This window comes from Pseudophryne corroboree, chromosome 6, assembly GCF_028390025.1.
Source record: "Pseudophryne corroboree isolate aPseCor3 chromosome 6, aPseCor3.hap2, whole genome shotgun sequence".
In the NCBI taxonomy this organism is placed as follows: domain Eukaryota; kingdom Metazoa; phylum Chordata; class Amphibia; order Anura; family Myobatrachidae; genus Pseudophryne; species Pseudophryne corroboree.
Genome location: NC_086449.1, coordinates 82,266,314 through 82,291,512, shown reverse-complemented (window position 1 = coordinate 82,291,512; position 25,199 = coordinate 82,266,314). Strand labels below are relative to the sequence as shown.

General features: G+C 46.8%; 1 protein-coding gene across 6 annotated transcripts in view; it reads right to left on the bottom strand.

Annotated features, from left to right (window-relative positions):
* LOC134936364 (3',5'-cyclic-AMP phosphodiesterase 4B-like) overlaps positions 1-25,199 on the bottom strand; it is a 943,065-nt gene that overhangs the window by 530,980 nt on the left and 386,886 nt on the right. The window contains exon 1 of one of the 6 annotated variants that reach the window (XM_063931374.1): positions 21,014-21,129. The exons of the other annotated variants lie outside the window; for them this stretch is intronic. Coding sequence (XP_063787444.1) covers positions 21,014-21,043 — 30 coding nt within the window. The 5' untranslated portion in view covers positions 21,044-21,129. Of the gene's footprint in view, positions 1-21,013; positions 21,130-25,199 lie in introns of those variants that run through there. 6 annotated transcript variants of the gene reach the window in all.

Here is a 25,199-nt window from a genome sequence, read left to right as displayed (position 1 = left end):
CTTACACTGGTCCCGGGGCAGCCCGCATCTCCGGCGCCCCCAGAGTGACAAAACTACCCACAAGTACATGCCCCTTCCCAGCGGGACCACGCCTATTTTTGTCAGAGAGCGGCTCCACCGCGCATTTATCGTTTCTTCCCGCAACGGGTGTCACTGGGAACAGTGACGCCTCTGACTGTATGTAAAAGTAAAGTGATCGTTAATGTGATCACTTTACATTCTTCTTCAGGACCCCACGCAGGTGCAGCCCATGCATGTGTGAGCTGCCACTGCTGGAGAGGCATCGTACATTTCTCTGTAGGCCTAATTCAGACCTGATCGCTAGCAAGCGATTTTTGCACTGCTGCGATCAGATAGTCGCCACCTACAGGGGGAGTGTATTTTAGTTGTGCAAGTGTGTGAACGCATGTGTAGCAGAGCTGTACAAACAGATTTTGTGCAGCCTCTGCACAGCCCAGGACTTACTCAGCCGCTGCGATCACATCAGCCTGTCAGGGACCGGAATTGACGTCAGGAACCCACGCTGCAAACGCGTGAACACGCCTGCGTTTTTCCAGACACTCCCTGAAAACTGTCAGTTGACACCCACAAACGCCTTCTTCCTGTCATTCTCCTTGCGATCGCCCGTGTGAACGTTCCGTCGCACAAACCCATCGCTGAGCGGTGATCCGATTTGTACCTGTGCGACGTGCCTGCGCATTGTGGTGCATACGCATGCGCAGTTTGGACCTGAAAACGCACATCAGCGATCAGGTCTGAATTACCCCTTATGTTTTCACAATTAATTCTGAACATCAGCAGCTTATAAATATTTCCTGATTTGGGTTTTTCAAAAGCCTCTGGAGTTTACAGTCCGTCACACATCATAAACTCACGTAATGAACTTTGGCCCGACAGTAATAGCTTAAAGAATATAATGAAAATAAAAAAGATCTGAGGAGGTGAAATGAGACAGTGGCAGTAAAAGCATAGAACAAATTCCCCTTAGGCATTGTTGTGGGCCTCAAGATGTTTAGGTGTACCTTCGATTTTTTCCACGGTAACATAGAAACATAGAATTTGACGGCAGATAAGAACCACTTGGCCCATCTAGTCTGCCCCTTTTTTTTATCCTTTAGGCAATCTCAACCCTTTTTGAACCTTAATTCTTTGTAAGGATATTCATATGCATATCCCAAGCATGTTTAAATTGCTCTACAGTCTTAGCCTCTACCACCTCTAATGGGAGGCTATTCCACTTATCCACTACCCTTTCTGTGAAGTAATTTTTCCTTAAATTTCCCCTGAACCTCCCTCCCTCCCTTAAGCCTCAGTGTATGTGCTCGAGTTCTAATACTTCTCTTCCTTTGAAGAATGGGGGTAATTCCAAGTTGATCGCAGCAGGAATTTAGTTAGCAATTGGGCAAAACCATGTGAACTGCAGGGGAGGCAGATTTAACATGTGCAGAGAGAGTTAGATTTGGGTGGGTTATTTTATTTCTGTGCAGGGTAAATACTGGCTGCTTTATTTTTACACTGCAAATTAGATTGCAGATTGAACACACCCCACCCAAATCTAACTCTCTCTGCACATGTTATATCTGCCTCCCCTGCAGTGCACATGGTTTTGCCCAATTGCTAACTAAATTCCTGCTGCGATCAACTTGGAATTACCCCCAATAACTTTGTTAAGACCTTGATACATTTCAAAGTTTCTATCATGTCCCCCCTTTCCCTTCTCTCCTCCAAACTATACATGTTAAGATCTTTTAGCCTTTCGGGGTAAGTTTTGTGATGTAGGCCATGCACCATTTTAGTTGCCCTTCTTTGTACACTCTCTAATGTATTTATCCTTCTGGAGATATGTACATGGGCTTGTGAAGAAAAATGGTGATTATTCCAGATAAATGGAACTTTATGCCAACTGATGGGTAGAGATGAGCGGGTTCGGTTCCTCGGAATCCGAACCCGCCTGAACTTCAGTTTTTTTTACACGGGTCCGAGCGACTCGGATCTTCCCGCCTTGCTCGGTTAACCCGAGCGCGCCCGAACGTCATCATCACGCTGTCGGATTCTCGCGAGGCTCGGATTCTATCGCGAGACTCGGATTCTATATAAGGAGCCGCGCGTCGCCGCCATTTTCACACGTGCATTGAGATTCATAGGGAGAGGACGTGGCTGGCGTCCTCTCCGTTTATAGAGATTCGAGAAGAGAGTGAGACAGAGAGAGACACAGTAGTAATTTTGGGGAGCATTAGGAGGAGTACTACTACTACTAGTACTTGCTGAAGTGATAGAGATAGTGTGACTGTATTATCTGACTTGTGGGGGAGACACTGACAGTGGGGAGCAGTTAGAGTCTGAGAGCAGGACTCAGGACTCAGGAGTACATATAACGTACAGTGCACACTTTTGCTGCCAGAGTGCCACACTGCCATTGTTTGTGACCACACTGACCACCAGTATAATATATATTGTGATTGTCTGCTTAGGACTCAGGAGTACTACTTGCAAGTTGCTGATAGTGTGACCAGTGACCTGACCACCAGTTTAATAATCACCACCAGTTTATGAGTTTAATATATATATATATATATATATATATATATATATATATATATAATTGTATATAATATATATATAATATTGTATACCACCTAGCACCTACCCGTGTTTTTTTTTTTTTTCTTTCTTCTTTATACATACTACTATAGTAGCTTACTGTAGCAGTCTGCAGTGCTGCTGAGCTGACAGTGTCCAGCAGGTCCGTCATCAGTCATTACATAATAAATATATATACCTGTCCGGCTGCAGTACTAGTGATATTATATAATTATATATATATATATATATATTGATTTCATCTCATTATCATCCAGTCTATATTATCAGCAGACACAGTACGTTAGTCCACGGCTGTAGCTACCTCTGTGTCGGCACTCGGCAGTCCATCCATAATTGTATACCACCTACCCGTGGTTTTTTTTTTTCTTTCTTCTTTATACATACTACTATAGTAGCTTACTGTAGCAGTCTGCGGTGCTGCTGAGCTGACAGTGTCCAGCAGGTCCGTCATCAGTCATTACATAATAAATATATATACCTGTCCGGCTACAGTACTAGTGATATTATATATACATATATATTGATTTCATCTCATTATCATCCAGTCTATATTATCAGCAGACACAGTACGTTAGTCCACGGCTGTAGCTACCTCTGTGTCGGCACTCGGCAGTCCATCCATAATTGTATACCACCTACCCGTGGTTTTTTTTTTTCTTTCTTCTTTATACATACTACTATAGTAGCTTACTGTAGCAGTCTGCGGTGCTGCTGAGCTGACAGTGTCCAGCAGGTCCGTCATCAGTCATTACATAATAAATATATATACCTGTCCGGCTGCAGTACTAGTGATATTATATATACATATATATTGATTTCATCTCATTATCATCCAGTCTATATTATCAGCAGACACAGTACGTTAGTCCACGGCTGTAGCTACCTCTGTGTCGGCACTCGGCAGTCCATCCATAATTGTATACCACCTACCCGTGGTTTTTTTTTTCTTTCTTCTTTATACATACTACTATAGTAGCTTACTGTAGCAGTCTGCGGTGCTGCTGAGCTGACAGTGTCCAGCAGGTCCGTCATCAGTCATTACATAATAAATATATATACCTGTCCGGCTGCAGTACTAGTGATATTATATATACATATATATTGATTTCATCTCATTATCATCCAGTCTATATTATCAGCAGACACAGTACGGTAGTCCACGGCTGTAGCTACCTCTGTGTCGGCACTCGGCAGTCCATCCATAATTGTATACCACCTACCCGTGGTTTTTTTTTTTCTTTCTTCTTTATACATACTACTATAGTAGCTTACTGTAGCAGTCTGCGGTGCTGCTGAGCTGACAGTGTCCAGCAGGTCCGTCATCAGTCATTACATAATAAATATATATACCTGTCCGGCTGCAGTACTAGTGATATTATATATACATATATATTGATTTCATCTCATTATCATCCAGTCTATATTATCAGCAGACACAGTACGGTAGTCCACGGCTGTAGCTACCTCTGTGTCGGCACTCGGCAGTCCATCCATAATTGTATACCACCTACCCGTGGTTTTTTTTTTCTTTCTTCTTTATACATACTACTATAGTAGCTTACTGTAGCAGTCTGCGGTGCTGCTGAGCTGACAGTGTCCAGCAGGTCCGTCATCAGTCATTACATAATAAATATATATACCTGTCCGGCTGCAGTACTAGTGATATTATATATACATATATATTGATTTCATCTCATTATCATCCAGTCTATATTATCAGCAGACACAGTACGGTAGTCCACGGCTGTAGCTACCTCTGTGTCGGCACTCGGCAGTCCATCCATAATTGTATACCACCTACCCGTGGGTTTTTTTTTCTTTCTTCTTTATACATACTACTATAGTAGCTTACTGTAGCAGTCTGCGTTGCTGCTGAGCTGACAGTGTCCAGCAGGTCCGTCATCAGTCATTACATAATAAATATATATACTTGTCCGGCTGCAGTACTAGTGATATTATATATACATATATATTGATTTCATCTCATTATCATCCAGTCTATATTAGCAGCAGACACAGTACGGTAGTCCACGGCTGTAGCTACCTCTGTGTCGGCACTCGGCAGTCCATCCATAAGTATACTAGTATCCATCCATCTCCATTGTTTACCTGAGGTGCCTTTTAGTTGTGCCTATTAAAATATGGAGAACAAAAATGTTGAGGTTCCAAAATTAGGGAAAGATCAAGATCCACTTCCACCTCGTGCTGAAGCTGCTGCCACTAGTCATGGCCGAGACGATGAAATGCCAGCAACGTCGTCTGCCAAGGCCGATGCCCAATGTCATAGTACAGAGCATGTAAAATCCAAAACACCAAATATCAGTAAAAAAAGGACTCCAAAACCTAAAATAAAATTGTCGTCGGAGAAGCGTAAACTTGCCAATATGCCATTTACCACACGGAGTGGCAAGGAACGGCTGAGGCCCTGGCCTATGTTCATGGCTAGTGGTTCAGCTTCACATGAGGATGGAAGCACTCAGCCTCTCGCTAGAAAAATGAAAAGACTCAAGATGGCAAAAGCAGTAGCACCGCAAAGAACTGTGCGTTCTTCGAAATCCCAAATCCACAAGGAGAGTCCGACTCCAATTGTGTCGGTTGCGATGCCTGACCTTCCCAACACTGGACGTGAAGAGCATGCGCCTTCCACCATTTGCACGCCCCCTGCAAGTGCTGGAAGGAGCACCCGCAGTCCAGTTCCTGATAGTCAGATTGAAGATGTCAGTGTTGAAGTACACCAGGATGAGGAGGATATGGGTGTTGCTGGCGCTGGGGAGGAAATTGACCAGGAGGATTCTGATGGTGAGGTGGTTTGTTTAAGTCAGGCACCCGGGGAGACACCTGTTGTCCGTGGGAGGAATATGGCCATTGACATGCCTGGTGAAAATACCAAAAAAATCAGCTCTTCGGTGTGGAAGTATTTCAACAGAAATGCGGACAACAGGTGTCAAGCCGTGTGTTGCCTTTGTCAAGCTGTAATAAGTAGGGGTAAGGACGTTAACCACCTCGGAACATCCTCCCTTATATGTCACCTGCAGCGCATTCATAATAAGTCAGTGACAAGTTCAAAAACTTTGGGTGACCGCGGAAGCAGTCCACTGACCAGTAAATCCCTTCCTCTTGTAACCAAGCTCACGCAAACCACCCCACCAACTCCCTCAGTGTCAATTTCCTCCTTACCCAGGAATGCCAATAGTCCTGCAGGCCATGTCACTGGCAATTCTGACGAGTCCTCTCCTGCCTGGGATTCCTCCGATGCATCCTTGAGTGTAATGCCTACTGCTGCTGGCGCTGCTGTTGTTGCTGCTGGGAGTCGATCGTCATCCCAGAAGGGAAGTCGTAAGCCCACTTGTACTACTTCCAGTAAGCAATTGACTGTCCAACAGTCCTTTGCGAGGAAGATGAAATATCACAGCAGTCATCCAGCTGCAAAGCGGATAACTGAGGCCTTGACAACTATGTTGGTGTTAGACGTGCGTCCGGTATCCGCCGTTAGTTCACAGGGAACTAGACAATTTCTTAAGGTAGTGTGCCCCCGTTACCAAATACCATCTAGGTTCCACTTCTCTAGGCAGGCGATACCGAGAATGTACACGGACGTCAGAAAAAGACTCACCAGTGTCCTAAAAAATGCAGTTGTACCCAATGTCCACTTAACCACGGACATGTGGACAAGTGGAGCAGGGCAGGGTCAGGACTATATGACTGTGACAGCCCACTGGGTAGATGTATGGACTCCCGCCGCAAGAACAGCAGCGGCGGCACCAGTAGCAGCATCTCGCAAACGCCAACTCTTTCCTAGGCAGGCTACGCTTTGTATCACCGCTTTCCAGAATACGCACACAGCTGAAAACCTCTTACGGCAACTGAGGAAGATCATCGCGGAAGGGGTTACCCCAATTGGACTCTCCTGTGGATTTGTGGCATCGGACAACGCCAGCAATATTGTGTGTGCATTAAATCTGGGCAAATTCCAGCACGTCCCATGTTTTGCACATACCTTGAATTTGGTGGTGCAGAATTTAAAAAAAAAACGACAGGGGTGTGCAAGAGATGCTGTCGGTGGCCAGAAGAATTGCGGGACACTTTCGGCGTACAGGCACCACGTACAGAAGACTGGAGCACCACCAAAAACAACTGAACCTGCCCTGCCATCATCTGAAGCAAGAAGTGGTAACGAGGTGGAATTCAACCCTCTATATGCTTCAGAGGTTGGAGGAGCAGCAAAAGGCCATTCAAGCCTATACAATTCAGCACGATATAGGAGGTGGAATGCACCTGTCTCAAGCGCAGTGGAGAATGATTTCAACATTGTGCAAGGTTCTGATGCCCTTTGAACTTGCCACACGTGAAGTCAGTTCAGACACTGCCAGCCTGAGTCAGGTCATTCCCCTCATCAGGCTTTTGCAGAAGAAGCTGGAGACATTGAAGGAGGAGCTAACACGGAGCGATTCCGCTAGGCATGTGGGACTTGTGGATGGAGCCCTTAATTCGCTTAACAAGGATTCACGGGTGGTCAATCTGTTGAAATCAGAGCACTACATTTTGGCCACCATGCTCGATCCTAGATTTAAAGCCTACCTTGGATCTCTCTTTCCGGCAGACACAAGTCTGCTGGGGTTCAAAGACCTGCTGGTGAGAAAATTGTCAAGTCAAGCGGAACGCGACCTGTCAACATCTCCTCCTTCACATTCTCCCGCAACTGGGGGTGCGAGGAAAAGGCTCAGAATTCCGAGCCCACCCGCTGGCGGTGATGCAGGGCAGTCTGGAGCGACTGCTGATGCTGACATCTGGTCCGGACTGAAGGACCTGACAACGATTACGGACATGTCGTCTACTGTCACTGCATATGATTCTCTCACCATTGAAAGAATGGTGGAGGATTATATGAGTGACCGCATCCAAGTAGGCACGTCACACAGTCCGTACTTATACTGGCAGGAAAAAGAGGCAATTTGGAGGCCCTTGCACAAACTGGCTTTATTCTACCTAAGTTGCCCTCCCACAAGTGTGTACTCCGAAAGAGTGTTTAGTGCCGCCGCTCACCTTGTCAGCAATCGGCGTACGAGGTTACATCCAGAAAATGTGGAGAAGATGATGTTCATTAAAATGAATTATAATCAATTCCTCCGTGGAGACATTGACCAGCAGCAATTGCCTCCACAAAGTACACAGGGAGCTGAGATGGTGGATTCCAGTGGGGACGAATTGATAATCTGTGAGGAGGGGGATGTACACGGTGATATATCGGAGGATGATGATGAGGTGGACATCTTGCCTCTGTAGAGCCAGTTTGTGCAAGGAGAGATTAATTGCTTCTTTTTTGGTGGGGGTCCAAACCAACCCGTCATTTCAGTCACAGTCGTGTGGCAGACCCTGTCACTGAAATGATGGGTTGGTTAAAGTGTGCATGTCCTGTTTATACAACATAAGGGTGGGTGGGAGGGCCCAAGGACAATTCCATCTTGCACCTCTTTTTTCTTTAATTTTTCTTTGCGTCATGTGCTGTTTGGGGAGTATTTTTTGGAAGGGCCATCCTGCGTGACACTGCAGTGCCACTCCTAGATGGGCCCGGTGTTTGTGTCGGCCACTAGGGTCGCTTATCTTACTCACACAGCTACCTCATTGCGCCTCTTTTTTTCTTTGCGTCATGTGCTGTTTGGGGAGGGTTTTTTGGAAGGGACATCCTGCGTGACACTGCAGTGCCACTCCTAGATGGGCCAGGTGTTTGTGTCGGCCACTAGGGTCGCTTATCTTACCAACACAGCTACCTCATTGCGCCTCTTTTTTTCTTTGCGTCATGTGCTGTTTGGGGAGTATTTTTTGGAAGGGCCATCCTGCGTGACACTGCAGTGCCACTCCTAGATGGGCCCGGTGTTTGTGTCGGCCACTAGGGTCGCTTATCTTACTCACACAGCTACCTCATTGCGCCTCTTTTTTTCTTTGCGTTATGTGCTGTTTGGGGAGGGTTTTTTGGAAGGGACATCCTGCGTGACACTGCAGTGCCACTCCTAGATGGGCCCGGTGTTTGTGTCGGCCACTAGGGTCGCTTATCTTACTCACACAGCTACCTCATTGCGCCTCTTTTTTTCTTTGCGTCATGTGCTGTTTGGGGAGGGTTTTTTTGGGAGGGCCATCCTGCGTGACACTGCAGTGCCACTCCTAGATGGGCCCGGTGTTTGTGTCGGCCACTAGGGTCGCTTATCTTACTCACACAGCTACCTCATTGCGCCTCTTTTTTTCTTTGCGTCATGTGCTGTTTGGGGAGGGTTTTTTGGAAGGGACATCCTGCGTGACACTGCAGTGCCACTCCTAGATGGGCCCGGTGTTTGTGTCGGCCACTAGGGTCGCTTATCTTACTCACACAGCTACCTCATTGCGCCTCTTTTTTTCTTTGCGTCATGTGCTGTTTGGGGAGGGTTTTTTGGAAGGGACATCCTGCGTGACACTGCAGTGCCACTCCTAGATGGGCCCGGTGTTTGTGTCGGCCACTAGGGTCGCTTATCTTACTCACACAGCTACCTCATTGTGCCTCTTTTTTTCTTTGCGTCATGTGCTGTTTGGGGAGGGTTTTTTGGAAGGGCCATCCTGCGTGACACTGCAGTGCCACTCCTAGATGGGCCAGGTGTTTGTGTCGGCCACTAGGGTCGCTTATCTTACTCACACAGCTACCTCATTGCGCCTCTTTTTTTCTTTGCGTCATGTGCTGTTTGGGGAGGGTTTTTTGGAAGGGCCATCCTGCGTGACACTGCAGTGCCACTCCTAGATGGGCCAGGTGTTTGTGTCGGCCACTAGGGTCGCTTAGCTTAGTCATCCAGCGACCTCGGTGCAAATTTTAGGACTAAAAATAATATTGTGAGGTGTGAGGTATTCAGAATAGACTGAAAAGGAGTGGAAATTATGGTTTTTGAGGTTAATAATACTTTGGGATCAAAATGACCCCCAAATTCTATGATTTAAGCTGTTTTTTAGTGTTTTTTGAAAAAAACACCCGAATCCAAAACACACCCGAATCCGACAAAAAAAATTCGGTGAGGTTTTGCCAAAACGCGGTCGAACCCAAAACACGGCCGCGGAACCGAACCCAAAACCAAAACACAAAACCCGAAAAATTTCAAGTGCACATCTCTACTGATGGGAAGAGGTGGATGGAGCAGGAATTAATTACTTCGTAAAAAGCAGAATTCTAACAGCATATTTTTATGCTGAGCAATTATTGAAATTACAGTAGATACTGGCCTGAAGAGACGGCTGCATTTTATATCACCTCTGCACGCTAAGTTTAACATAATCATCATCTCACAAATATAGAACTGTTTAAAATTTGTGAAGGCAGTTGGAAATTACATGGTGCTGCTGAAGAACTTAAACCTACCCCCTTCCCTCGAAGGACAAGTTTATTTTGAGGATCTACTGGACATCATCTGAGTTCAGCACCTGGACCCGGTTATGTTAGTTGTCAATAATTACAAAAAAAATGTGTCTGCCAATCGCCAAGCCTCTGATAACATTTCAGGTTTCAGTTCTTTTTCTTCAGCTCATATCCACACATCTCTGAGGGTGAGTATACCATTGAATCTCACACCTGTGCTTCGGAGCCCAGCTAGCATACAGGGGTCTTAGCAATAGTTTTATGTCCACTAATGGTATGGCATTGATGCTGCACCATCAAGGGGGCCCCAATGATAAGAAAACATTGTCTGTGATCCAATGGTCGAGGTCTGCTCATACACATCATTCAGCCATCAATGCCTAAAACCACTGTCGTATTTCTTACGCTGGTTCTATTGGCCATCGATGGTACAGACTTCAATGGCCATCACTAGGTTAAAATTGCAATTTTTATGGTATACCGCAGAGGTTCCTAAACGCGTGTCTCAGGTTTTAAGGGTAACTATCCTTGGACACAGTGACTTAATTAGTTCTTCAGTCAATTTGATTTAACAATCTGTGCTCAACCATGGATATCCTAAAAAAACTGGACTGTTAGGGTACCTTAAGGACAGAGCTGTTTCTAGCCAATTTTGCTCCCAGTTTGAACAGTAAAAAATGTGACCCCCCCAATAGTCAGTCTAAAAGGGTGTTTGGCCTCACTGCAATGGGCGTGGCCTATCATGAAAAGACTACTATACATCCCAGTTTTTGTCCCTGTACCCCCAGACAGTGGCCACCACAGGAAAAAAAAAACACCATACCATTCCCCACACACTAATGCCCCTTGCACCATAATGTGCCCCACAGTTATGCCCCCTACCTCCTAAGTGTCAGGGGTTTTATGCCGCTGACCCCTTCTAGCTGCAGCAAGCATCTTGATTACAACATCACGCTCTTGAGGTTCAGTAGTCCCGACACTTCTGGGGACCATTGTTCGTACCCGCCTCCTTTCACATACATAGCCTCAAGTCAATACCCCACCCAAAATGGCCACTGAGATGGTGGCCATTTTGGGAGGGACATTTTCAACAGTATTTCATGCAGACGGCCAGAACGCATGGAATTTTGTGCAGAAACTGGCCGCAGGCGCCCCGCTCTGTGCGATTGCACGGCTCTCCTGGCCCTAGAAATGCTTGAGGACTGCACTTGGGAACCTCTGGTACTGTGTTAAAAAATAAAAATACATATTTAGAAAAAAATGTGGATAAGTTTAAATAGATGTTGTTGACCTAATTCAATCATAAAAAAGACAGTTACTGAGCAGTGTTTGTATATCAGCCATTTAAGTAGTTCTCAAACCTTTTTCTGTCATGACACATTGAAGAGTGACATCCACATACACGTCAAAGATTTTAAAGAAATAAAAAAAAAATCTGGATACTGGAGCAGGGGGGAGATAGGTTAAGCATACTCTCCTCCCTTGCTATTTTGATTTGCAGAACCGCATCTTGCGGGATCCGGCCTTTGTTTTCTGTCACATCACTGTCATTGTGTGTGACACATTAGTAACCAACACATGACATACTAAGGTGTCAGGACACACAGTTTTAGAAGCACTGACTTGCTATATTGTCTATATGGAAAAGATAACGGACCTCTAACATGATCAAGAAGAGAAGTTTAATCAGATCTGTGCTCATTGGCTATAGTCCAGGCCCCTTACCTATAGGGACCCTTTAGCCAGATCCGGGCCCCTTTTCTTTATGTTCTTTTGTTATACCATTCTCATCTTAATCATAGGTTCCTTCACTCCTAGACAGAGATAAATACCCCTCCTCATTATCAATGACAACAGACTCTAAGTTGGACATTTCTCCTCACTTGTGACGATCAATCCCCCACCTCCCATTCATTGTATCATTCTACTACTAGATACCCTTTTAAGTACCACTCTGTACCAGACATTTTATACCAGACAGCGGCACCTTCTATAAGGACATAGGGGAGAGAGGCACCTTCTGTAATGACCACGGGGAGCGGCACCTTCTGTATTGACACAGTGGGGCGGCACCTTCTGTAATGACATGGAGGAGAGGCACCTTCTGTAATGAAATTGAGAAGCAGCACCTTCTGTAATGAAATTGAGAAGCAGCACCTTCTGTAATGAAATAGAGGAGCGGCACCTTCTGTAATGACATGGAGGAGCGGGACCTTCTGTAATGACATGGAGAAATGGCACCCTCTCTATTGACATGGAGGACTGACACCTCCTATAATGACATGAGGGAGCGGCATCTTCTGTAATGACATAAGGGAGTGGCACCTTCTGTAATGACACAGGGGAGAGGCACCTTCTGTAATGACATGGAGGAGCAGCACCTTCTGTAATGACAGGGAGGAGTGGCACCTTCTGAAATGACAGGGAGGAGTGGCACCTTCTGTAATAACACAGAGGAGTAGCACCTTCTATAATGACATGGACAAGGAGGAGAGGCACCTTCTGTAATGACATAGGGGAGCGGCACCTTCTGTAATGACACAGAGGAGTAGCACCTTCTATAATGACATGGACAAGGAGGAGCGGCACCTTCTGTAATGACATGGAGGAACGGCACTTTCTGTAATGATATGGAGGAGTGGCACCTTCTATAATGACACAGAGGAGTAGCACCTTCTATAATGACATGGACAAAGAGGAGCGCACCTTCTGTAATGACATGGAGGAACGGCACTTTCTGTAATGATATGGAGGAGTGGCAACTTCTGTAATGACACAGAGAAGTGGCACCTTCTGTAATGACATGGAGGAGTGGCACCTTCTACAATGATATGGGGGAGTGGCACCTTCTGTAATGAAACAGAGGAGCGGCACCTTCTGTAATGACACAGAGGAGTGGCACCTTCTGTAATGACACAGAGTAGTGGCACCTTCTTTAATGACATGGGGGAGAGGCAACTTCTGTAATGACACATGGGAGTGACACCTTATGTAATGACATGGAGGAGTGACACCTTATGTAATGACATGGAGGAGTGGCACCTTCTGTAATGACATGGAGGAGTGGCACCTTCTGATATGACATGGGGAAGTGGCACCTTCTGTAGTGACATGGGGGAGTGTCACCTTCTGTAATGACATGAGGGGAGCGGCACCTTCTTTAATGACGAGGGATCAGGGCTGCCTTTAGTATTTAGCTTTGTGACCATGTATGTCTATGAATACCCCTGCCATTGTTGCTCTTTCCTCTTATGCTAAATACACATTACAAACAATTACTGGCAACATAGCAGCAAGCTACATGTTCAGTTTGCTGGAATGCAAATACAGCGTTGCATTTAGCACACAAATACTGAGCAGTCGGACACCCAATCCCCTTTCCCCAACTCTATGTCTGTATGTCTGTACATTTTACAAATTTTCTCCCCTAGAGGGTAACAAGGGGCACCTTCTAGCTGGACAGAACATTCCCAAATATTAAATATAGACATTAACCTGTCAATAAATCAAGGCAGAGCGTCCCAGGAGCCAAGTTATTAAAATAAATAAATGAATCATGAGCAAATAAGACTACGTAGGTGATGTTTGAGACTGGAATGATGGTCATGCAGCATAAATGTCATTTTGTGATATCACCTCTAAGTGAATAGTTATCATCCTTCCTCATTAAAACTTGGGCTTCCTTATTCCCAGTTCCTAGGGATATTGAGAATATGCAGTAATCATGAGGACGCTGAACAACAGATTAATTTAATGTTGAATAAATTTCTCCTCAGAGGCCATTGGCCAAAACTTCTGAAGGACGCCAGGGAACGAGAATTCTCTCTCCCAAGAGAACAGGAAGCGTTCCAATACAGCAAAAAAAACACAAATTGATTTGGCTCCAGCAAATTACTATGAAGGCAGCTAAGAGATACTGGCCTGTAATAAGTACGGATACTTCTCTGACGGGTTTGTAGAACAGGTCCCTTATGCTGGGGTTTCGGACAAGCAGTCATATAAAAGACTTGCTACTGCACAATGGTGGTCATTCCGAGTTGATCGCTAGCTGCATTCGTTCGCTGTGCAGCGATGAGGCAAAAAAACGGCACTTCTGTGCATGCGTATGCGGCGCAATGTGCACGCGTGTCGTACAATTGCAACGAACGATGTAGTTTCACACAAGGTCTAGCGAAGCTTTTCAGTCGCACTGCTGGCCGCAGAGTGATTGACAGGAAGAGAGCGTTTCTGGGTGTCAACTGACCGTTTTCAGGGAGTGTTTGTAAAAACGCAGGCGTGCCAGGAAAAACGCAGGCGTGGCTGGGAGAAATCAGGGCGTGTTCGTGACGTCAAAACAGGAATCGAACAGTCTGAAGTGATCGCAAGTGCTGAGTAGGTATTGAGCTACTCTAAAACTGCACAAAAAAAGTTTGCCGCCGCTCTGCGATCCTTTCGTTCGCACTTCTGCTAAGCTAAAATACACTCCCAGTGGGCGGCGGCATAGCGTTTGCACTGCTGCTAAAAACTGCTAGTGAGCGATCAACTCGGAATGACCACCAATGACATTACAGGCTTTAGCGATAAACCTAGAATACACTTTCTTACTAGAAAACCTGGGAACTTTAAATGTGTTATTTGCACGACTTGTCAGTAATTAGAAACAGGCAGAGCCAGCCCTAACCAATATGATGCCCTAGGCAAGATTTTGGCTGGTGCCCCTTAGAACCGCCGCTAGTCCTGCAGGAGATGCCTGGCATGAGTCAGCTGGCAGCTCTGCTAATGTTAGGCGCCTTTTGTTTATGAAAATGCATCTTATTTGCATAACTATGTGGCTAGGATGCACAAGCAGCTTCTGCTGATTAAAATTATATGCAGCATGCCTATATTCTGTGTGCGACTGCGGCTGCATCTGCATACGAAATGCTACATTACAGTGATTTCCAGGAATAAACTGCAACATAGCATTTCATATGCAGATACAGCCGTAGTCACACACAGAATATAAGCATGTCGCATATCATTTTAATCAGCAGAAGCTGCTGGTACCCCTAAGCATACCAAATACCCTAGGCATTTGCCTAGTTTACCTATGCCTAAGACCGGCTCTGGAAACAGGTGCAACTTTCTCTCATCCTAGATCAGGAAAAAGTTCTAAATTAAGTACCCATAACATGCTCCAGTAGTCATGTAGTCTACTATATTAGATGCCTGTGTGCTTTATTTTACGTGGGCAATACAGTCAGAAGAATGGCAGCCCACAGATGTAGTATTATAAGAGCTATAGAAAATACCGACACTGGTGGTAGAACAATTGAGCAGCCGGCCGCAAGACACTTTTGCGACTTCCATAGTCTTACTTCTTTGAAATGTAAAATGATAGATTGGATCCCACCCTGTAAACGGGTGGTGGGTGGGGCGGTGGGGGTGGGGAGGGGTAACGGGGATAATATTCTCCTACAATGTGAAACAAAGTGGATCTACACCCTGCAAACACTCCAGCAGTACAGATTGAAGGAGCAGATTTCATAAAAATGCTTCTTATACTGTACATTTTTTTTGTAATTTTCCTGCAGTGCCGATTTGTGATTCATGTCTTTATGCTTTAATAGGTTTCTGCCCTAATGCCAATATTTTTCTAATACATTTAAAGTGTGTAAGATTGTGGAAGTTTTTCTACAGTATTACAGGGGCAGTTTGCCCACAATGTAATGTGTTATATGACTAAGGGGTGTATTTACTAAGCCTTGCATGGAGATAAAGTGGACGGAGATAAAGTACCAGCCAATCAGCTCCCAACTGTCATTTTCAAACACAGCCTGTTACATGGCAGTTAGGAGCTGATTGGCTGGTACTTTATCTCCATTAACTTTTTCTCCATCCAAAGCTTAGTAAATAGACCCCCAAGTTTGTAACTGTTGTTTATACGGAAACTGTAATGATTTCCTGTCTCCTCGTATGCAGCCTTGGTGATGGTACACACTTTCTAGTGACACCCCTCCCTGGCCAGCCGGCCGGCTGGTAACACTGTGCTGGAGTTACATCTGGTGATGTCAGCGGGACTGCGCCAGGAATCGGGCGTGTTGGCTTTGAGCACCTGGGTTTTTAAATTATATAAGGTATTAAAATTGTTTATGCATTTTGTCCAGGCCACGGAGATTAAAGGGTCTCCGAAAGGTTGACCACTTTACTTACATACCTGTGTGTATCCTGAGTGCTGTTTATTCCTCTTTGCTACATTATAACTATGATTTGGGCACCGGGACCTGCTGTTCCTATAAGGAGTGCCGGACATCTGTGTTGAATGAATATATATATATCAGTGACGTGCGGTGAGGTCAATGGCTGGGGAGGCACTGGCTTCTCCAGTACATCCCCAGCAGCACAAGAACACAAACCTCAACTCACTTTTTAGGAACAGCAGATACATTACGGTATATGGGGGGTCGGCTGGCACTGCAGTCATTGTGTATATACTGTGATTACAGGACAGACCCCAAAGTACCCAGACAGCAGCCAGAGCCGGCTCCAGGCCTACTAGAACACTGAGTGAGATAATTTGAAGTGCCCCCTCTCCCCAATGTGTGCGCCTTCACTCCTATAATAGTGGGCATGGCCTCGCAACTATATATTATGAAATCAACTTATAAATATATATACCGTATTATCAGCCACCCTACACACACAATTGGCAGTATTACACATAATGCCCACAGCAGTGCTCCTTACACGTAACTCCCCCAGTATAGTGCCAGATAAACGAAATGCCCCCAGTATAGTGCCAGACAAATGTTATGCCCCCAAAATAGTGCCAGTTACACGTAATGCCACCAGTATAGTGCCAGTTACATGTAGTGCCCCCCGTATAGTGCCAGTTATACATAGTGCCCCCTGTAGTGCCAGTTACACGTAGTGCCAGTTACACATAATGCATCCCGTAGTGCCAGTTACACGTACTGCCAATTACACGTAGTGCCCCCTATAGTTCCATTTACATGTAGTGACCCCCCTGTAGTGGCAGTAACACGTAATGCATCTTGTAGTGCCAGTTACATGTATTCCCCCCCTGCAGTGCCACTTACATGTAATGCATCCTGTAGTGCCAGTTACACGTAGTGCCAATTACACGTAGTGCCCCTTGTCTTGGATGTGGGGATAAGCTACCCCCCGGCGGGAGAGTGCAGCAGGCACGGTGCTGCTGCTCAGAGCCGGCCCTAGACAATTTGATGCACTAGGCAAGATTTTTGTTGGTGCCTCATAGCAGATAATCCCATCCCTCCTCCCAGTATGCTGTGCACGGCCAGAGAGTTGGCCACAGCAGCTCACCGTCGACTTGAAGAGTGATGATTGATCTCATCACCTTTCATTTGAACTGATGACACCACTACTATGGGTCCCATCAGAGTTTCCCAAACTCCACCATTACAGTCCAGGTTTTCAGGATATCCATGCTTGAGGCCAGATAGTTAAGTCAGATCGACTGAGTTACTAAGTCACCTGTGCTCAAGCATTGCTACCAAGTCACCTGTGCTCAAGCATGGCTATCCTTAAAACCTGGACTGGATATCGGAGTATGCAAAACTCAGGCCTACATTAAAAAAGCTAGATCCAAATAAAAATACATTGAAAATGCCAGACCCATACATATATTAAGAGAGCCAGATCCACATGAAAATACACTGAAAATACCAGATCCACTGAAAATCCATGAACAAAAAAACAGATCAATATAAAATTACATTAAAAAAACAAAAAAACAGATCTACATAAAAATACAGAGGGTGTGGGGTGACGGACTGTGACCAGTGGGTAGATGGATGGGGTAACAGGCTGTGAGCGGGTGACATATTGTGTGAGGTGATAGTATGTGAACATGGGTAGAAGGTGTGGGGTGACAAGCTGTGACTGTGAGGTTTTGGGGTAAAGAGCTGTGGCTGGGGGACAAAGGTGAATACATTATTGATTACGGGTGATGAGCTGTGATTGGGGACAATGGGTGTGGATGACGGTTTGTGACCAGGGAACACAGGAATTTGTGGATGCTGACTGGGAGCCAGAGTAGAGAGAGGAGGGGGGGGGGGGGGAATACAATAAAAAATCCAATTCAACCCCTTTCACAGGTCCATTGCTGTTAGTGTATATATTACAGATAAAAACATGCATGGGTGGTCTTCAGTATGCCGGCTGTTGGGATCCCGGCGCTCAGTTTACTGGCGCCGGAATCCCAACACATGGCATACCGACAATTATTCTCACTCTTGGGGGTCCCACCGTGCCCGCAGCGTGGCGAGTGCAGCGAGCCCGCAAGGGGCTCATTTGCACTTGCCCCGCTGTCGGTATGCCGGCGGCAGGGATCCCGGCGACGGTATGCTGGGAGCCCGACCGCCGGCAAACCATACTACACCTGCATGCATATAGAAGAGCGAAAGACCAACATACAGTACTGTATAATATGGGGGGAGGGGTTTTACAGGGTGACAGGCACACAAAGGTAGTGGGAACAGTGTGTTAAACATGGGGGGGGGGCTAGGGGGTACAAGGTGTCACACATACAGGGGTAGGGGGTATAGGCGGTCACACACCAGGGTGAGGAGGTACAGGGGGTCACACACACACAAAGTTACCAGGTTACTCACCGTGCTGTGTCTTATCAACTTCGGGATGAGCTGCACTGCTGCAGGGTGTGATTGAGGGAGGCCCGCGGACCCAGGTACAGCTCAGAGGTGGTCGGCGGAAGCAGTGCCAGATTAAGGTCCATATGGGCCTGGAGCTGAAATTTAGGAAGGGCCTATTGTGTGCCTCGGCAGGAGGTGTGACAAGCGCTGCGGTGGTGTGACTAGTGATGTGGGGGTGTGATCAGTGTGGTGTGGGTGTGGTCTAAATAGGGGGTGTGGCCTATGCCATGTGAGTGACACAGTCACCACTTACTGACAGACACTACTTACTGACACACACACACACACACACACACACACACACACACACAACACAACACAAAGCTTACTGACACAATCACCACTTACTGACAGACACTATTTACTAACACACACACGCACAACACAAAACTTACCGACACAGACACTTACTGATAGATATTACTGACTGACACACACGCACAACACAGATAAACTTATTGACACAGACATTACTTACTGACACACACACACACACAACACAATACTTATACCGCTCTCACATCACAATGCCAGGTCCCACCTGGGAATTGGAAATGGGTCCATTCCTGGGTGGGACCCGGCATTTGACCCTACACACCGCCAACCTGACCCGGCAATTTGCCGGTTCGGGTTGCCATCTGTGGGCGGAGATGGAGTCGGCATCAGGTGCAGAGGCGGTGCTGGGAGATGAGATCATCCCTATGCAGTGAACGGGTCCCGGGTTGCATCGACCTGGGTGACCCGTTCACACTGCACCGGACCTGGTATTTAACCCGAGAATAATCCTTCTTTATTCCCGGGTTGAATTACTGGGTCAGGCAATCCAGAATTCGCCCATGACCCCTTTCACAACACACATCGGAACGTGTCGACCCAGCAATATACCCAGTCTATACCAGGTTATTTTTGTGGTGTGAAAGGGGTATTACTGACACAGACACCCACCACTTACTGACAGACACTACTTACTGACACACACACACAGTACAAAACCTACTGACAAACACTACTTACTGACACACACAAAACTTACTGACACAGACACCATGCAAAATGTACTGACACAAACACTACTTACTGACAGACACTTCTTACTGACACCTGTGGTGCACACAGCATTTTTTTTCTCAGTGGTACTGTGCCTGCGTGCCGTGGGCGTGGTCACATGTCATTAAGGGATGTAACCATGTGACACTAGGTGAAGTGGTTATATATTATGTGAATCCATGGCACAGACACCCCCTGTCCCTGCGGACTACAGAGACAAGGACAGCAGGATGTGACACTTGTTATAGAATAAAAAATATTATATATAAGATGTGTACCCAGCACTCATCCTGTTATAATGTGAATATTTGCTCCAGTGCCCTCCTTCAGTTTTTCAAGCTGTGGACAGAGTACAATGAGGCAGCACTCCCGAGTCTTGCTGGTGCAGTAAGATTTATTTAGTAAGATTCTGGATCAATAAATCTTACTGCACCAGCAAAACTTGGTAGTGCCGCCTCATTGTACTTGTGGGGAGGGGTCCCGACCATTAGAGTTACTCACCGGGGTGTAGTATGAGTTGCCGGCGGCCGGGTCCCCGGCGGCCAGCATACCGGCGCCGGGATCCAGACTGCCGGCTTCCCGACAGCAAAGTGAGCGCAAATGAGCCCCTTGCGGGCTCAGTGGAGCGCGTAAGCCCCACGCTATCCTCCCTCCAGGGGGTTCGTGGACCCCCAAAAGTGAGAAAAGGTGTCGGTATGCCGGTTGTCGGGATTCCGGCGCCAGTATACTGTGCGCTGGGATCCCATCAACTGGTATACTGAATACCACCCACACACCGGTGGCCCGGCACCCCATCGTCACGTTTTCTCTGCCAGTCTGCCAAGTGCAGGAGGGTGATGACATCACCTTCATGCTCGCAGCAGTCCTTTTCCTGGAAAAGGAAGAAGGTGCTGGCGGCGCCTCCGAGCAAGATCTAGGAGCTTGGTGGTGGTGTTTTACAGTGTGGCGGGGGTATGGCGTACTGGCAGACACACTCTTAATGGTACGCCATACCGGAGCGTACTGCCACACTTGCAGAACTGACTAACACACACACACAACGCAAAACATATTGACACACACGACACAACACAAAACTTACAGACACACACACACACACACACACACACAAAATGCAAAACTTACTGACACAGACACAATGCAAAACTTACTGACACTACTTACTGACACACACACACAAACGCAAAACCTACTGACACTGACACTACTTACTGACAAACTCTACTTACTTAGCGACACACACACATCCCCCCCCCCCCCCCCCCCCCTTCAAAATTTGCTGACATACAGTAGACACCACTTACATAGCAGACCTCGGGGCCTGGTGTGGACTGCTACTCACATGGTTTGCATGCCCCCTCAGCTCTGACATCCAGGGACCCAGCTCCCCTAAAAGACAGCAGCCTCCTGTCAAGACCCTTCCCCACTTTCAATGTTATTGTTGGGAAGCTGCAGCAGGACAGGTATGCTGCAGCAAAAACATTTGTTTTGATGGGCGAGGGGCGGGGCTTCTGAGGGGTTCGGGGGCGGAGCCTCGGATATATCTCCGAGGCTCCGCCCCCATACCCATCCGAAGCCCCGCCCCCTCGCCCAGCAAAACATTATTGCTTTTGCTGCAGCATACCTGTCCTGCTGCAGCTTTCCAACAATAACAAGCCTCATGAAAGAGGGACAGGGTCTTGACAGGAGGCTGCTGCCTCGTAACAATTTCCGTGGCTCCGCCCCCTTGCCCGCCCGAAGCCCCGCCCCTTTCAACACAAAGCGGTCAGGACACAGGCTGACCAGTTTGGGGTGGGGGTGGGGGAGAATGGCCAGCCGAAGGTGAGTGAGCTGATGTATGTGCTGACAGGAAATGTTTTATTTCCTGCCAGCACTGGCTACTGCCTGCACTGCAGGGAGGTCTCTGCTGGGCCTATTTTCAACGGAGGGCTTGGAGCTGCAGCTCCATCCGACCCATTGTTAATCCGGCCATGGGCGGAAGGAGGATCCACGTTGGATGCGGTGGCTGGCTGACTGCACAGTCAGACTCCGCAAAGGCTGCTGCATCTAGGCATGTGCAGTGCAGAAGTGCAGCAGCCCTCCCCCAGGACCAGCAGTCATATTTGTTAGTGGCAGCTGGCCCAGTTAGTGTTAGTGGCAGCCAGCTCTCCTCCCACCCTACTCTGGCATGGCAGGCAGGTATTGCCAGCTTTGCATCCCTCAGCTGCCGACTCAGGTCAGCTTAATGAGCTGCCCTGCCCGCGGCCTCCCTAACAGAGCGGCGTGTTTGAAATTTGCTTCTCCGGTGCTCCCTCCCACTGCAGGCTCAGCTCAGCTGTGTGAGCTGTCCTGCCGGCTGCTGCCCGATCTCAATGGAGACGGGCAGCGCAAATGCAGCGGTCGCCGGCAGGTGACCCGCCTGAGAGGAGGAGGAGAGTGCCGGGCCGGCCGCTGCTGCTCTGGGCTTACCGCCGCCACCTCCGTGCCCGCTGGTATACACTAAATGCCGCTGCTGCACTTTGCTCTCCCGCTCCCCGGTGCTGTCGGCTACGTCTGCAGGGTGATCACCGGGTGCGGGCGGCTGTGGGGTAACGGTGACCATCGGGTGCGGGCGGCTGTGGGGTAACGGTGATCACCCAAACGACTTTAATTAGTTACAATGATCAGAATAATATAAAGAGGATATTTATGACACAGAATATGTGTCATAAGTATCTTCTTTGTATTATCTTAATCATTAATGTCTGGGGGTTGACAGGGGAAGCAGTGCCTCCCCTGACTGCACGTCCCTGATATATATATATATATATATATATATATATATATATATATATATATATATATATATATAAACATATATATAGTAAAAATCAAGAACTTTACTTTCCTCTTGAGGTGTATATGCATCTCAAACGTTCTGCACCTTTTCTCCACATATGTGTGTATTGAACAGATTCCTATGCATAATGGGCAGAATGGATATTTAGAGCTGTCGGCTCCGGAACCGGTCCCTGGAGCCTCTTAATTAGAGGAATTACAGGAATTATTCCACTGAATATCCAGGATAGCACTCCTGTGACTAGCAACGTGTATTAGGGATGAAATTCCCTTCCTCAGGCTGTGTCTATTCACCTGGATAAGAGGGCCCAGGGACCGGTTCTGGAGCGGACGCCGGCCATGTACAGCAGGACTGTGCTGCATCAGCGGGCGGAGGGCACCTCATGTAGTGCACAGCTTGCCCGCCCCTACAAACGGCCTTGGTTATTATAACAGTTTATTTAGCACCACCATTTAAGCAGGGCTGTATAGTTGTTATTTGCCATTCACATTCATGTGTACAGATTATTGGTGAAATGAGGACAGTCCCGATGTTACATTGCTCTAAAATTATCAATCTTTCCTTAATGGTACAAATATAAAATGATTATGAAGTAAAATTTTCATGTTTTCCACTTTTCCATCAATAGCATCTGGCCCTGCAATGCCCCCAAGTGTCACATAAAGTGTGTGAATTTCCCTAAAATGGAAAAGGGGAGTGTATCCATATACAAGGGATACTCAACCTGTATGTGCAGGACAGATAAATGCACTGAGTATGAGTATACAAGATGGTGGCATACCCTCCAACATGACCCATCCCACTAGGTACAAAATGCTCTGTTTCTGGACTTCCCTCTTAATTTATTATTGCCATCATCTGTGCAGAAACAGCTTTCTTATCATTTAACTAGTTCAACACAGGTGATGGAAATCATAAATTAAGAGGGAAGTCCAGAAACAGAGCATTTTGTACCTAGTGGGGCGGGTCATGTTGGAGGGTCTGTGGTGGCAGTAGCCAGGAATCCAACACTTCCCAGCCTAAAACCTTCCTAAGACAGGTTATACAGATTCTTTCATTTGGACTGGTTGGAAAATGCGTTGCAGTATTTTCTATAAAAAATCTTCAGTCATTGGTTTTAGCTAGAAATCCATCTTGAAATCTGTTTGAACGATTCTCTATGACAGGGGTGGGGAACCTTTTTTCTACCAAAGGCCATTTGGATATTTATAAAATCCTTCTGGGGCCATACACAAATTATCAACTTAAAAATGACCCTGCCCCCTGTATTTATGACCCCAGTAGTTATGCCCCTTAGTGGTACTGAGTACACACGCCGAAGTGGGTGTGCCCAATTAAAATGGGACGTGATACACATATGCCCCCAATAGTACAGTGCCAGATACACATATGCCAGTGCAGTGCCAGATACACATATGCCAGTGCAGTGCCAGATACACAAATGCCCCCTCAGTGCCAGATACACATATGCCAGTGCAGTGCCAGATACAAATGCCCCCATAGTGCCAGATACACAAATGCCAGTGCAGTGCTAGATACACAAATGCCCCCAGTGTCAGATACACAAATTCCCCCACAGTGCCAGATTCACAAATGCCCCCACACCCCACCCCACTGTGCAGCTCACCGCTGCTGCTGCTGTGTGTCAGGGGAGAGGAGGAGGGCGCAGCGTGCACCTCTCCTGCCCCTTAGTGCTCCTGATTGGCTGCCGATCCACAAGCTCTGATTGGCCAAATGTGATCCTACCCGCAGCCGGAAATAGCTGCGCTCTCCTCCCTGCCCTGACAGCTGAGTCTCGCTGACACACAGCAGCGGGTGGGCCGGAAGAAATGGCTTTGCGGGCCATATACGTCCCGCGGGCCGGAGGTTCCCCACCCCTGCTCTCTGACAACTTGGTACAAAGACTACTGTGTAATGATTCTTTGACTTTCAGCAAGGGCTTCATAAATATGTAGTGTGATGATCAGGGCCGGGGATACCATGAGGAGAACTTAGGCAGTTGCTTAGGGAGCGAATGGTTAAGGGACCTAAAACACTGAATGAGTAACATAATGTCACCCAATGTTTTCAATAACCACTATGGAGCCAACTGGCTGCAGGAAATTACGCTTCTACCTTCCTACTGGTAAGGTTTGAAACAGTGGATGTGGGGCGTACTGTCTGACTGTGGATAATGGAGCTGACCAGGGACCCCCACCATCGCTGCGTGTGATATACTAACCTCTGTGACCTTATTAGTTCCTGCTTCACGATAAATCTATAGTTGTCTCAATCAAGGAGAGGGGCGGCAGGTGGTGGCAGATCTTTTTTTGGTACCTTATAGTACCATATTTTTTAGTATTATATGGGGTAACTGTATCAGGTGGAGAAGTTGCCCATAGCAACCAATCAACTTTGAGGTAGCATTTATCTAGTGCATTCCTGATTGTCATGTGCAACCACTTCACTTCTCCAATCTTTACAAGGTTTGATACCTCTCCCTAATTACTTTAGTTTCATTCCTGTATATAAATACATTCATATGTTCCCCACTTTTTATCTACACTCTTATCTGTACTATGCAAGGAACTGTAAGCTGCCATTTACTGTGTCGACATTCATACGTAAGGTTGACACCAGACTGTAGACTGTTATGATAACGTCATGGTTTAAAATGTTGACATCTAACATGTTAGCATCTGGAAAATACTGACACGCTTAAAATGTCAAC